This window comes from Balaenoptera borealis, assembly GCF_965194805.1.
Source record: "Balaenoptera borealis genome assembly, chromosome: 2".
Classification (NCBI taxonomy): Eukaryota; Metazoa; Chordata; class Mammalia; order Artiodactyla; family Balaenopteridae; genus Balaenoptera; species Balaenoptera borealis.
In genome coordinates this window covers 169,696,533-169,711,770 of record NC_138867.1, presented here as the reverse complement: position 1 = coordinate 169,711,770, position 15,238 = coordinate 169,696,533, and the positions used below count along the sequence as shown (strand labels likewise).

Here is a 15,238-nt window from a genome sequence, read left to right as displayed (position 1 = left end):
TTTCTGTTGGGCCCCAGTAGGTTTCCAGTATCAACTCTCATTTCTTTCCCAAACCCTGAGTTCCACTCCTGTACCTTAGTTTTGCCATATTTTCTTATGTTTCTCAAACTTTGACACACACTGCTCCCTCCTGCCACCCCAGGAACTTCTACATATCCTTAGAAAGGATGGCACCTCCTCCAAGAAGCCTACCCTGAACTTTCCCTTCTAAGACTCTGTGCTCTGCAAAGGGGAAAGGTCGGGGGGAGGGATAAATTAGGAGTTTGGGATTAACATATACACACGACTATATATAAAATAGGTAATCAACGAGGACCTACTGCATAGCACAGGGAACTCTACTCCATATCCTGTAACAACCTGTATGGGAAAAGAATCTGAAAAAGAATGGATATACATATAACTGAATAACTTTGCTGTATACCTGAAACTAACACAATACTGTAAATCAACTATACTCCAATATAAAATAAAAATTAAATTTAAAAAAAAGATTCTGTGCTCTGCAGCACCAGAACTCACTTCTTCCAGAGCACTGACTACTGTGCTTGTTTACTTGCCGCCCAGTAGAAGGGGAGATTACCTAGGGCAGAAGCATTGTCTCCAGCAGCCGTTAGTTCTGACAAGTCATTCAAGTGCCAGGATACTTTACACACATAACCTGCTTAATTAATTCTAAGAACCCACAGAAAGAGTGGTTTTTAATGTCATTTTACAAGTGTGGGGATTGTAGTGCAAAAGAAACCTGCCCAGGCCACAGAGAGCATAAGCCCTGGAATTCAAACCCTAAGCTGCCTTCACACCGGTGCTCTTTCCACTATATGATACGACTATTGAAAAAAAATTTTTTTTTCCTGAGCCCTGTTTTAATGGAAAGGAAATGAAGCTGGGATATATCCATTTCCTAATCGCTTTGGCGTGTACCAGGCAAAGTCGTTCAACAGACCAGGTAACATCTGTGCAACAATTAACGATGCTCCAAACTGTGCTAAGTGTCCTACATTGTAGAGTCTACAAGCATTAACAGAATGCGACCTTGTAACCGCCACAGAGAGTGAGCCCTGTTCAGCCCATGCTACAGATGAGAACACTGAGGCCTAGAAGCCTTAAGGCACTCGGCCGGGGTCACCGAGCCGGCAGGAGTCCTCGGCTGCACGCCCCGTCTAGTGCACGCACACCCGGGCACTGGGCACCGGTTCTAGTGCCCACCCTCCACCTTGCACCATCTAAAACCCCGCTTCGCAGCACCCACACGAGAGCCCCTGGAAGCGGGAACTACAAACCTGTCTCGACAAGCCGTGGTTGGAAGAAGCTCTGGATACAGATCACGGGCGAGGGTGCTCAGGAGCGGCGTCCATTCCACCCCGCGGAAGCGGTCGTTAAGTCCAGCAGGCCCTCCCGCAGGGAAGCGCGCACGGCGGGCAGAGGCACCGAGTCCTGTAGCGCACACAGGTCCTCACAGCGCTGGAAGAGGTCGGCCGCGCTGTCGCAGCGCAACTTCACCGAGTGGTCATGGCCCGAGCGCGGCCTCAGGGACGCTGGCTGCGGACACGATGCCCACACCCGCCTGGGGACCCCGGCTCGCCTCCCGGCCCCTCGGGAGCCCCCCGCCCGGCGGTTGCGGACGGTGGACCCCCGTCGCAGCCAGAAGACGCAGGGCCACGGGCCCCAGCCAGGCCGGCCCCTCGATGCCGCGCTCCCGCGCCCCCTCCCGCGCCTCCTCGCGCGCCGCATCGCCGGCCGCTGGCGCCTGTCTCATCGCCCTCCGCGCCGCGAGGCTGCGGTTCAAGCCTGCGGGTGGCCCCGTGGGGGCGGGGCTCGTGGACGTCAGCACGCTCGCCATGCGTCCGCACGCAGCCCCACCTCCCATGGGGACCTGGCCTGAGGAGTAAACTAAATGTAAATGAATTAAACAGTACAATCAAAAGGTAGATATTGTCAAACAGTTTTAAAAAATGTCTTCTATAGGAGACACTCCTTGGATTCAAAGGTCTAATGCGTACAAAGTAAAAGGGTGAAAAAATATACATCATGCAAATAGAAACCATAAGAATGCTGAAGTGGCTTTACTAATACCAGAAAAAATAGACTTTAAAACAAACAAAAAAGTTACTAGATATGAAAAGGGACATTTTATGGTAAAAATAGGGAAGATACAAAAATTATTAACATATGTGCCCTGAATAAGATAAAACCAAAATACATGAAGAAGAAAATACCAAAATACATGAAGAATTGAAGGAAGAAATAGATAATTCCACAACATTAGGTAGAGGCTTCAGTACTCCACGGTCAATAATGGATAGAACAATTAGGCAGAAGATCAACAAGGATATAGAAGACTTGGAAAACGTTATGAATTAACAAGACCTAATAAATGTCTACAGAACACTCAACCGAATAGTAAAATACACATCCTTCTCAACATGTGAAATGTTTTCATAGATGACATGCTAGGCTATAAGACAAGAGATTGAAACCCATCTCAGCATCCTGGCCGTCAGCTCTCACTCCCAGCTCCACACCCCCATGTACTTCTTCATCACCACCCTGTCCTTTGTTGACATCTGTTTCACTTCCACCACGGTCCCAAAGATGCTGGTGAACATCCAGACACGGAGCAAATCCAACACTTATGCAGGCTGCATCACCCTGCAAAAAATACCAAGATGTATTTTTTCTTGGTTTTTGGAGGTATGGACACTTTTCTCATCACTGTGATGGCCTAAGACAGATTTGTGGCCATCTGTCACCCCCTGTACTACACAGTCATCATGAGTCCCTGGCTCTGTGGTCTGCTGGTTCTTGTGTCCTGGTTCATCAGCTTGTCATACTCCCTAATCCAGAGTCTCTTGATGTTGCGGCTGTCTTTCTGTACCAACTGGGTCATTCCACACTTTTAATGTGGACTTTCTCAGGCCCTCACACTTGCCTGCTCAGACACACTGGTCAATTACATCCTGCTATATATGGTGACTGGATTTCTTGGCATTGTTCCCTTCTCAGGGATCCTTTTCTCCTACACCCGAATTGTCTCCTCAATCCTGAGAATCCCTTCAGCTAATGGGAAACATAAGGCATTTTCTACCTGTGCCTCTCACCTGTCCGTGGTTTCTTTGTTCTATGGGGCAGGACTTGGTGTGTATCTCAGTTCTGATTCATCTTCCTGGAGAGGCATGATTGCCTCAGTGATGTACACTGTGGTCACCCCAATGCTGAACCCCTTCATCTACAGCCTGTGGAACAAGGACATAAAGAGGACTCTACAAAAAGTTCTTGGGAGAACACTCTGTATTCAGAGATGGGAACACCGGTCCAGGGGTTTTGAGTTGACAGTGGTAGCAGCAGTTAGCTAAAGAAATCCTGCCTCTTTTTAAAAAATTTTATTGAGGTATAGTTGATTTACAGTGTTGTGTTAGTTTCAAGTGTACGGCAAAGTGAATTAGTTATACATATACATATATCCATTCTTTTTCAGATTCTTTTCCCATATAGGTCACCACAGAATATTGACTAGAGTCCCTGTGCTCTACAGTAAGTCCTTATTAGTTATCTACCTTATATATAGTAGTGTGTGTATGTTAATCCTAATCTCCCAATTTATCACTTCCCTCCACGTTTCCCCTTTGGTAACCATAAGTTTGATTTTGAGATCTGTGAGTCTGTTTCTGTTTTGTAAATACATTCATTTGTATCATTCTGTATTTGATTCCCCATATAAGTGATATCATACGATATTCGTCTTTCTCTGTCTGACTTACTTCACTTAGTATGAAAATCTCTAGGTCCATCCATGTTGCTGCAAATGGCATTATTTTGTTCTTTTTTATGGCTGAATAATGTTCCATTATATATATATATATATATATATATCACATCTTCTTTATCCATTCCTCTGTCAGTGGACATTTAGGTTGCTTCCATGTCCTGGCTATTGTAAATAGTGCTGCAATGAACATTGGAGTGCATGTATCTTTTCAAGTATGGTTTTCTCTGGATATTTGTCCAGGAGTGGGATTGCTGGATCATATGGTAGTTCTATATTTAGTTTTTTAAGGAATCACCATACTATTCTCCAAAATGGTTGTACCAATTTACATTCCCACCAGGAGGGTTCCCTTTTCTCTACACCCTCTACCACCAGAAATTCTGCCTCTTAATCACATTGAGTTTTGTTTCTCATACATCCTCCATAAGTGACTTTGGTCAGAATTGCCTTGTGAATACTTTGTCTTAACCTTTTATGGTGATTGCTCTGTTAGCCTCAGTCCTGCTCTCTGCATCCCTCCTTTTACTTATCCATCACTGCACGTCAGGTTGGATTTCCAGTCCTGCAGGTTGATACCAGCCACTTCAAATACAGACTCAGAATCGTTGAATAAGAATAGTGAAATAGTGCATTTTATCAATACCATTGCTAGTTCTTATCAAATTCATTTATTCGACAATACTTACTGAGCACCTTTGGTGTGCCAGGCTGATGCAAGTATCTGGAATACAGAAGTGAAGGGGGAAAAAAGACAAAAATCTTTGCCCTCATAGAGCTTAAATTCTGGATCTCCGAGTTTATCAGATCACGCTATATGTCCAAACAGAAAATACACTGACGGATGAATTATTTATTTAGTTATTGGCAAGGTTGAACTCTTCTCCATATATTTAGTATATTTGCAAAATAAGCTACGAAAATGTATCACTAGAGATAGAAAAACTGCATGGTCCAGAATATTAGAACTGATCAAGTGCTAGTAAGTTGTTGGCCCTAGTTGCCTCATTTTCAACGTGAATTTACCGAGGTTGAAGCACAAGATCCAGATGGTGATGAAATCTGGCTGAAAGGGGACATATCTTCAAGTATGGTGCCAGGGCAGAGTGCTGGATTACAATTCAGGAGGGTAGGAATTGAATCACAAAATTGCCACCCTCTAGGTACATGATGCTGAGCAGCTTCAAGGGATGCAGAATATCTTAAGACAACTGTAGCTCTTGGTTAAGGTTTATTTTCATATCTACACGATAAAAAATTGGATGATGTGCTAAGTCTTTGGATGGTCGTGTTTGCCAAGGCACTGTAGGCAATGGCAAACATATACACATAAATATTCATCTCGGTAAAGAAGAATCTTTGTCTACTCTAGGATTGGAATCTGATGGAATCATCTTGCTACCAAGTAGTGTCCTTGAAAAATGTCACCATTTTGGAGAACAATAATGGGCTTCCAAAAGGGGGGCCCACCTCCCCCTTTAATTCCTTTAATCTCTAGGCTTTGAGACTGAAATCAGGCTTGGTTCTGGAAACTGCAAAAAGAAGCATGATTTTCAATCGTGGCAACTCACTTCTGCCTTTTGCTGAATTGCTTTTGATATTTTTGGTTATCTAAATCACACAATGCTCTCGATGTGTGCTCACCTACGATCTTACCATTCCAGATTTGTTGCCTTGACTCTCACTGTTAACGCTGTCATTTGAGTTTAGAACTCGAGTTACTTGTCAACATAATTTAAAACTGCTGCTTCAGTACGTAGGTTAGCTTACCAGAACATATTCAAAACCCAAAGAATTGCAAAGTTGCAACAACAGTGAAAATTTTGGATATCCATTGACTAAGATTACCTTAAGGCTCACCTCAGCTTAATTAAACTTTACACAAGTTTCTACCTGACTGTCTGTTCCAGACCTCTCTTTTCTTAGAGCACTTACATTAGATAACTTTCAAATTCTTTCTCTGCTCCTTTCAAATTAGATAAATCTTCTCCAAGCTTCTTGTCCTTTTTACAACCCAAGAATGATTTTCTTAATGCCATCCCTTTGAAATGTAATCAGCAAGAAAGTTAGTTTCCCAATCTCTCATCTTCTGTGGGAGGGTAGGAGCTTAAATTCAAAAAGCAGCAATTAGCAAAAAGAGATGGCCTAATCCTATCAACCTCCCTCCCTCCCTTAATATCTTCCAGTATTTGTCCTTTAGCTTCCCCCAGCTTTAAAAATCCTCCCATCTTTTCTTTCAGTGGAGATAGGTTCAATCTCCTCCCCTATTGCAAAAATCTTGACTTCGATTGCAGTAGTGTTGGATAAAGTCTTCCTTACCTGTTGCACTATGATGCAATTTTCCTTTGGCACAATCAACAACTTTATAGATTTCATAACAAATTTCTATCAAGTGTTGTTTAGGCAATGAAACTGTCCATTGTCTTGCCTGTTTAAATCAATAATATCACATCTCACGAAGGACGTTAGCCTGGAAGAGGAGGAAAACTCACTTTCTTGATGCATCAGTTTAACTTGGAATAGGATAGCTGAGGCAGCTTGTGCAAAGATTGACCCTCATAATACTCAAAATGTGTGAGTCACTCAGAAAGTAATAATAGTAAAAGGGGAGCAGAGCCTAACTTGATGGAGAGAACATTAGGAGAATTTAGATGGGAGGTCAGGGAAGGCATCTTTAAGTGCTGATATTTAAGTAAAATGTTGAGTAGGAAAGAGGAAGAAAATTCTAGACATAGAGAAATAAATGCAATGGTCTAGAGGCTGGAAAGAACATGGTCGGTTTGAAGAACTCCGAGAAAGCCAATATTTCTAGACAAGTGGATACTCAAGTTTATTGTGTAGTGGAATCACCTGGTGGGCTTGCTGAACTAGAGACACCTGGGTTCCAGCCACAGTGGTCTGATTCAGCAGGTGTGGTGTGGGGCCTGAACATTTGCATTTAGAAGTTCCCAGATGATGCTGATGGTGCTGGCCCATGGACCAGTGAGGGAGCTGGAAAGGGATGGAAGAGGCTAAATAATGAAGGGTCTTAGAACTTTGTCAGAGAGCTCCAATTTTATCTCAGGAGGAATAGAAAATGACTAAGAAGTTTTAAGCAAAGAAATCATAAGTTTTGGTTCCACCTAAAAAGTCAGTCTGGATGCCACATAAAGGGAGAGAAACTGAGTATTGAGAAGCCATTTAGGACACTCTTGCAAGAGCAAAATGGCTATATGAACAGTTTTTGAAGGATGGGGAAATTAAATTATGTAACTGAGGCATAGTTTTCAGATAATTTAATTGCTTTGATATGGGAGAAAGGAAACAAGGATCTAAGATGACAAAATTTGGGAGATTGCGTGACCTGGAAACGTTTAGGTTTCTCACCTGAAAATCTGAACAGCTACACGCTACTGAATTTTGACAATGGAAACAAGAATAAAGTAGTATGTCTGCAAAATGAAGATAAAGCACCTTCTGCAAGTTGGTGTCACCTGTCTCTCCATTCTAATGGACAAGCCTCGGAGTGTTCCTCTGTTCTTCAGAAATATCCTCTTCCCAGAATGGCAGGAATGTACTCAGTGTTAAACACTGAGGTCACCCCCATAATCAACGTCTTCAAAATCTAATGAGGGGCTTCCCTGGTGGCGCAGTGGTTGAGAATCTGCCTGCTAATGCGGGGGACACGGGTTCGAGCCCTGGTCTGGGAAGATCCCACATGCCGCGGAGCAACTGGGCCCGTGAGCCACAATTACTGAGCCTGCGCGTCTGGAGCCTGTGCTCCGCAACGGGAGAGGCCGCGATAGTGAGAGGCCCGTGCACCACGATGAAGAGTGGCCCCCGCTTGCCACAACTAGAGAAAGCCCTCGCAGAGAAATGAAGACCCAACACAGCCATAAATAAAATTTAAAAAAAAAACCCATTAAAAAAAAAAATCTAATGAATGGAAGAACTTTGGGACCCTTATCAAATTTGTAACGAAAATCGGGAATGGGGAAGCAGGGAGTGCTTAGGGTTTGACAATTGACTCTAGAAATTTGAGGAGCAGAAATTTCAGGAGGATGACAGCAGACAAATAAATTATTATTCATAAGTCATATTTTATTTCTACTGTGGGGTCAAATATTTTAAATATATTTATAAAGTATAATACACATGCAGCTATGTGTGTTACCTTATTATTTCAAACTCTGCACTTTCTTTCTATAAAACATCTCTGAGTTTGGACTTCCAGATTCATTAAGATTCTCTATGGGGACCTCCTTGCTGCCCCAAAGTGTCTATTCTTCATCTCCTCTCCTTAAATCTTCCCATCACTGAGCCCAGCAACAGGTTTGTAATTCATAGAACATTGCTTACTATTCAAAGAACTACCTTGGAACTGTCTCTTTGGCCTTCTCAAATTAATTTTCTTAGTAACAAGGTGTCCAAAGTTGAGTTCCTTGGGAAGCTGACTGAGACAGTGATTAGCATGCAGGAAGTTTACCAGGCAGTGCCCTGGAGTCAAAACTTATGGAAGGGCATATGTACAGTAAGGAATTTGGCCTTACCTAAAGAGAGAGATGACCTTTGTCCCAGTTCCTGGGAAGTAACTTTTAAACCCTTGAAATTTCCTTAGTGATAGGAGTGATTGATTATTCACGGTGGGCCCTGTGGACCATATCTGATACTTTATGCTAATGAGATGATTCAAGATTGGGTCCAGTCATGCCCAAAAGGCAAACCATTGAAGGGTTGGAGCTTTGGGTAAAGTGACACCAACCCAACCTCTGGGGAGGGAAGCTGGAAATTGAGTTCAACCATATGGGCAACAATTTACCTAATCATGTTTATGTAATAAAGCCTCCATAAAAATTCTAGACACTGAAGCTCAGATGAGCTACCCAGTTGGCAATTTTTTTTGGGGGGGGGCGGGGTTATTGTTATACATTGTAGCCAGGAGGAGGTAATGGGTCTGGACTCCACAGAGAGAAGACAACAAGAAACTTCACATATGGGACCGTCCAGATCTTTCTCTATGTGTATCTTCCTTTGTCTGGTTCAAATTTGTATCTTTTTGCTCTAATAAAACTATAAGCCTAAGTAGAGTGTTTTCCTGAGTTCTGTGAGCCATGCTAGGGCAGTATGGAACCTGAGGGAGTTCCCTTAATTTGAATATTGTAGAAAATCATTGAATGTGAGGGAGTCCCTGAATTTGTAGCCAACTGGCCTGCAGTGAGGGTCCCCCGGGAACCACTGAATTTGCGCTGGTGTCTGAAATGAGGGCAGTCTTGTGAGGACTGTTCCCTCAGACTTTGCAGTTTGGCAAATTGTTTGTAGCAAGGAAGGACAGTTGAAAAATTCAAGCCAAATTGAAGCCCATCGTAGCCCTTTGAAAACCACCAGGGAGCTCTGGAGCTAGGATGAGCCCTTATAGTTAGCTGGAGTTGGGGCAAAGGAGCCAAATGCTTACACACTGACATTGTACAGTCATCGGATGTAGGCTGCCTGGTGGTCTCTGTAGCTGAGGCCGACCCCTCTAGGACCTGATTCCTCAGGGCTGAGTAACACCCAACATGGGAGCATATGTCCCTCATTCCTGACAGGAGATTTTCTTTTATTGTGGTAAAATGACATAACATAAAACTTACCTTCTTAACCATTTTTAAGTGTACAGTTCAGTGGCATTAAGTACATTCACCTTGCTTAGCAACCATCACCACCATCCATCTCCAGAATGTTTTCATCTTTCCCGACTGAAACGCTCTTCCCATTAAACACTAACTCCCCATTCCTCCTCCCAAAGCCTCTGGCAACCACCATTCTACTCTCTGTCTCTATAAATTTGACTACTTTAGGTGTGGAATCATTCAATTATTGCCCCTTTGTGTCCAGCTATGTGATATGATTGGGGAGAAGTTAAATGGAATGGGAAAGAGAATTATCAGAAAACCTGGGAATCAACTTTGTTTTGGTAGGTATTCTCCCACCTGCTCCTTGGAAAGCATACACCCCAGTTTTCTTAGGAAAGTCCCAGTTGATAACTGTGTATCCAAACTCAGTATTAATAGGGTCCTATTTCAATTTCAAAAAACTTGGGTTGGAAATAAAATTAAATAGCCATCCTATTTGTTCAAAAATCATTAAGGAGCAAAAATATATTAGATGTCTTTGTCATTAAGGTAGGGTTTAGATCCACCAAACAAACAGGGAAAAATCATAGGAAAAGTATAGAAACAATAAATAACAAAAAAGAGAGAGAGCTATGATTATTTTGCAATGATAGAAACAAGACAGCCCATTACCAAGGGTCCAGGATAATGTATAAAGAAAGTGAGAGAGTATACTGAGGTGTTATGTAAAATCCTGGAAGGGCTATGACTCACAAGGAGGATCCAAATAATTTCCCAATTCCATTAGAGCTATTCTAAGATGAAAAATTGTGTAAACAGAAAGCAGAGAGCCATAAAGGTATATTTTTGCTACATGACAGCAGATTCAGAATTTCTCGTTGCACATATTTGATTTTGCGGCCTTTTCCAGTCCTATGAACCAAAAAAAGATAGCATGGGTGTTGACATTAGGTATTTTGCTGATATCCTCCACAGGGCACTCTTGATGTCCTTGTTCCTTAGGCTGTAGATGAAGGGGTTCAGCATAGGGGTGACCACAGTGTACATCACCGAGGCCACTGCCGCTTTCCTGGGGGAAGATGAGACAGTTGAACTGAGGTACACACCAATGCCTGTTCCATAAAATAAACAAACAACTGACAGGTGAGAGGCACAGGTGGAGAAGGCTTTATACCTCCCACCTGATGTTGAGACTCTCAGAATGGAGGAAATAATATGACTGTAAGAGTAAAGGATCCCTGAAAGAGGAATTCCACCAAAGATTGTACCAATGAAATAGATTAATATGTTATTGGCGGAGGTGTCAGAACAGACAAGGTTGAGGAGTTGAGAAAGGTCACAAAAGAAATGAGGGATTTCCACATCTGCACAGAAGGTAACATGTGACATCACCAAGGAGTGCAGCAGGGAGCTCAAAACGCTGATGGAAAATGACACCAGGACCAACAAGCCACAGAGGTAGGGGTTCATGATGACCAGGTAGTGTAGGGGGTGACTAATGGCCACCAATCGGTCATAGGCCATCACTGTCAGAAGTAGACTCTCCAAACATCCAAAAAGAGAAAACAAGGTCACCTGAGCTAGGCACCCTGCATAAGTGATGGATTTGCTGTGTGTCTGGAGGTTCACTAGCATCTTGGGGATGGTGGTGGTGCTGATACTGATGTCAGCCAAGGACAGATTGGAAAGGAAGAAGTACATGGGGGTGTGGAGCTGGGAATCAGAGCTGACAGCCAGGATGATGAGAAGGTTCCCGAGCACAGTGACCAGGTACATGGACAGGAACAGCCCAAAGAGGAGGGGCTGCAGGTCTGGATCATCTGAGAGGCCCAGGAGGAGGAATTCTGAGACATCTGTTAGATTCTGTGCTTCCATGTTTATGGGACACCTTTTGAAAAAGAAGAGAGTGTTGAATAAACAAACAAATGTAGAGGCACCCTAATAATTTCCATACTTTGGATTTAAGAAATTCACAAATAAAGTATCCATGCTTGAAAACCGTACACTCCAGCACCTTCAGCAATATTTCTCAGTTGTGAGCACATTTTTATTGATGCCCCAAATATTCACCATTTCTTTACACACCTATTTTAGAGGCATGAGGCTAGAGAGTATGAGAGAAGTAAGGACAATCTGAGATCACAAATCCATGAACACAATAAAATATCTGTACCCTCCATTTGAAGGAAGCAGATGGAATTAAAAGTATTCTCTCTTACAAAAAAAAAATCATTCTAGTTAAAGGACACCAAAAAGCACCCAAATGTACTGTATCTTATCCAAATACAGTACAGGAAATTTCCTTGATTTGTAATTTAGTCCTAAAGAGCTAAAACCACACTAACTGGATCCTAAATTAAAATCAATGTTCACAGATGTAATTTGTATGCCAGTTATCTTTAAGGGTTTTTCATCTTTACTTGGTTTTTTTTTTTTTTAAGCTTTTCAATTAAATAATGACTTTTTTAAAAATTATTTATTTATTTATTTTTGGCTGTGTTGGGTCTTCATTTCTGTGCAAGAGCTTTCTCTAGCTGCGGCAAGCATGGGCCACTCTTCATCGCGGTGCGCGGGCCTTTCGCTATCTTGGCCTCTCTTGTTATGGAGCACAGGCTCCAGATGTGCAGGCTCAGTAGTTGTGGCTCATGGGCCTAGTTGCTCCGCGGCATGTGGGATCTTCCAAGACCAGGGCTCGAACCCGTGTCCCCTGCATCGGCAGGCGGATTCTCAACTACTGCGCCACCAGGGAAGCCCCTTTACTTGGTTTTATGTCATCCGTCTTCCATGGAGATAAGTGCTCACTCAAATGTGTGGGTTGTCTGGTCAGAGTCCCTTCACATATAATTCAAATACAAATATTTGACCTTGGTGGAATTCACATTCTGATAAACATATTTTTGTTAAAAGCATAAAATCATACAGCATCGCTGATCCTGAAGATAGCATTAATATATGATGCACCAATGAAGAAATAATAAACTTTTAATAAATGCTCATTATTTTCATTTTTGCAGGGTTTTTTTCTATCAGCACTATACACTCCCAGAGAAACTTCTGAGCCTGAGTTTGCTTTTTGCTCTTTTTGTTTGTAGTGGCTATGTAAAATTTCTTAAAAATGTCTCTACTCCTAAACATTTGTGAAGGGTTGATTTCTCATCAAATCCAACCCTCTTATGAACAGTTGAAAAAGTGGGAACCAAAGCCAAGCTCAAACCCTAAGTTGTTCTTCTTATGCCAGCATAAGAGCTTTTCAAGTCATTCTTCCTTATTGAGAAATTGTGTTTCCCCTACATTCAGCTCCCTGAAGGAACTCAGGTCTTCATTTCTCCTGACAGGTCAAAACATGATTAATTAGGGGAAAATCAAAAGGGAAAAAGCCAAAGACTAATATCACAAATACATGGGTAGTTTGTGCATCTGTAGAATGTTTATATTAATTGAACTGATCTTACAGTGTTTCTGTAAGAAATTAAATTAAAATAAAGTACTTAACAGTGGTTTTCCATGCTAGCTGATTATTATAATTACCTTTTGACCTTTCAAAATTTAACTATGGACAGGCCACAGCCTAGAACCTATTAAATCAGAATCTCTACTCGTAAGTCCTCTGGGCATACTTACATTTAGCCAGGGTAGGGAACCATTGCCAGCATATTAAATGCTGCATTAATGTTATGTATTATTAATACCATTTTACCATATTAAAATATAAATATTTAATAATACTTTAGAATTCACATTTATTACTGATAAAACCTGAGTATTTCTTGCTATTTCTGCATGATTTTATTCCCCTGAACTTCAATGTTGCCCAAAGGTAAACATTGTCATGAATTTGGTATATGCATTTTCCTTTCAATGTTTCTATAATATTGGTGTTGATTTATGTATTTGTAAGCAGTTTTCTTGAAAACTTACTTAAATACTATTACACAATGCATATTGTTTACTGAATTCTGATTTACAAAATATTGTCTTTTAAGCCTCTCTGTGAAGCACATACATCTATTTCAATGCATAAAATGAGCATAGTATTACCTGAAGGATAAACTTCATTTTATTTTTCAAGTTCTCATTATGACAGTTAAGGAAATTCTTGTGCCATCCTCCATATTACATAAGTTAGAATTTCTAAAAGATATATGCATACAAGATTATTGTTTCAATTGTAAAAATGGAAACTTGTGAAAGTTTACTATTAATTACTTATAATAGTTTTCCTAATGGAAAAATCAGACTAGATCAAGCACATACTCTGATTTTCAGGATTAAATAAAAAAGATTCCTAAAGTCTGACTAGAAATAGTTTTTCATGATAGAGCCACATGAAGATTCCTGTTTTGTATAAGGAATGTTATTTCCATATGTCAGATTTCCAAAATGGGCTGGAAAATGCATTACTATTCATAGAAAAGTCTATGGTCCATTATATTCATGCAAAAAGTCCCCTGCAAACCACTTGATGCATTCTGCTAATTCACAGATGAACTTACCAAATCCAAATAGAAGGACTCCATGGTTGTACTTCCATTTGATCATCTGGGACTAAAGCAGGTTTGGAAAGAAAACAATCAATCATTCCACTCCAGTGGGACAGAGCCCTGGAATGGAAATCAGGAGGCATTAGTCTTGAGTCCCATGTCTTTCACCCACTAAATGTGGAATGTGTGTAGATCTCTCCACCTCTCTGCACTGGTACCCCTTACACTGAAGTAGCGTCAACAGCATCCATCTGCAGGACATGCGTGGTGTCAAGGAAGGGGAAATTTCCCCTTCTATCCCTCTTGAGTTCTTGTGCGTGGAATAATAATAACATTGATACAGACAGATTAACAGGTGAAAAAGAAACAAATTTTAATTCATGCATATGCAGGTCTCATAGAAATGGGACCTAAGAAGTGGCCAAAGCAGGCAGCTTTTATACTTTTTAGAGGAAGAAACAATAAATTGGTGAGGGATTGACAGGACAAAGAATCTTGGTATTTGGGTGCTTAATTAGTGAAGAATCTAAACAGAGTTTAGGCTTGGGATAGTACATTAAAGAAACAATAAGATTTGTTTATACAGGTTTCTAAACTCCAAATTCCCTATGTCTGATGATAAGGAGGTCCTTCTACCTCCAGATGCAGGGAGTGTTCCTTTCATATGAGAGATTTCTTTCCTGCTTCCAGGGAGACAGAGAAGGTCAGAGTTTCCCTCTTGTATCAGCTCCTTCACAAGCAACTTCAATTCAAACTGATCAATATATTATTTCAGCATGTTTTGGGGTGACCCATCCTGAGTCCCAGTAGGGACATCTAAGAGAGGTCAGTACTTGATAAATAGTCAGTGATTTTTTTTTTTCTTTTTTTGTTTTTGGGGTTTTTTTTGGGCTGCGTTGGGTCTTCGTTGCTGCTCATGGGCTTTTTCTCTAGCTGCGGCGAGCGGAGGTTTCTCTTCGTTGTGGTGCATGGGCTTCTCATTGTCGTGGCTTCTCTTGTTGCAGAGCAGGGGCTCTAGGCGAGCAGGCTTCAGTAGTTGCAGCACGTGGGTTTCAGTACTTATGGTGCACTGGCTCAGAAGTTGTGGCTCACGGGCTCTAGAGTGCAGAATTGGTAGTTGTGGCACACGGGCTTAGCTGCTCTGTGGCACGTGGGATCTTCCCGGACCAGGGATCGAACCTGTGTCCCCTGCATTGGCAGGCAGATTCTTAACCACTACACCACGATAGAAGTCCCTCAGTCATGGTTTTTAAATCACAGTTTGAATCATCCTTGGAGTAGTTAGGTATTGATGACGTACAATCCTAATAAAGGTTTAATGATCTTATATTCTACCGTAAGGGACAGACATAGAAGCCTACCATGTTTCAATGAATTCATTCACAGAATGAGTGGAAATC

The 15,238-nt window shown here is 41.7% G+C and overlaps 1 protein-coding gene and 1 pseudogene across 2 annotated transcripts; one reads left to right on the top strand and one right to left on the bottom strand.

Annotated features, from left to right (window-relative positions):
• Positions 1–1,286: 1,286 nt before the first annotated feature.
• LOC309623003 (olfactory receptor 7C1-like) lies at positions 1,287–7,725 on the top strand (annotated as a pseudogene). Its single transcript has one exon. The product of its transcript is annotated as an olfactory receptor 7C1-like (transcript).
• A 100-nt stretch (positions 7,726–7,825) lies between these two features.
• LOC309623019 (olfactory receptor 7E178-like) lies at positions 7,826–11,256 on the bottom strand. Its single transcript, XM_082379587.1, has one exon. The coding sequence runs from the start codon at positions 11,230–11,232 to the stop codon at positions 10,270–10,272; it is 963 nt and encodes a 320-aa protein (XP_082235713.1). The 5' UTR covers positions 11,233–11,256; the 3' UTR covers positions 7,826–10,269.
• Between the last annotated feature and the right edge of the window lie 3,982 nt (positions 11,257–15,238).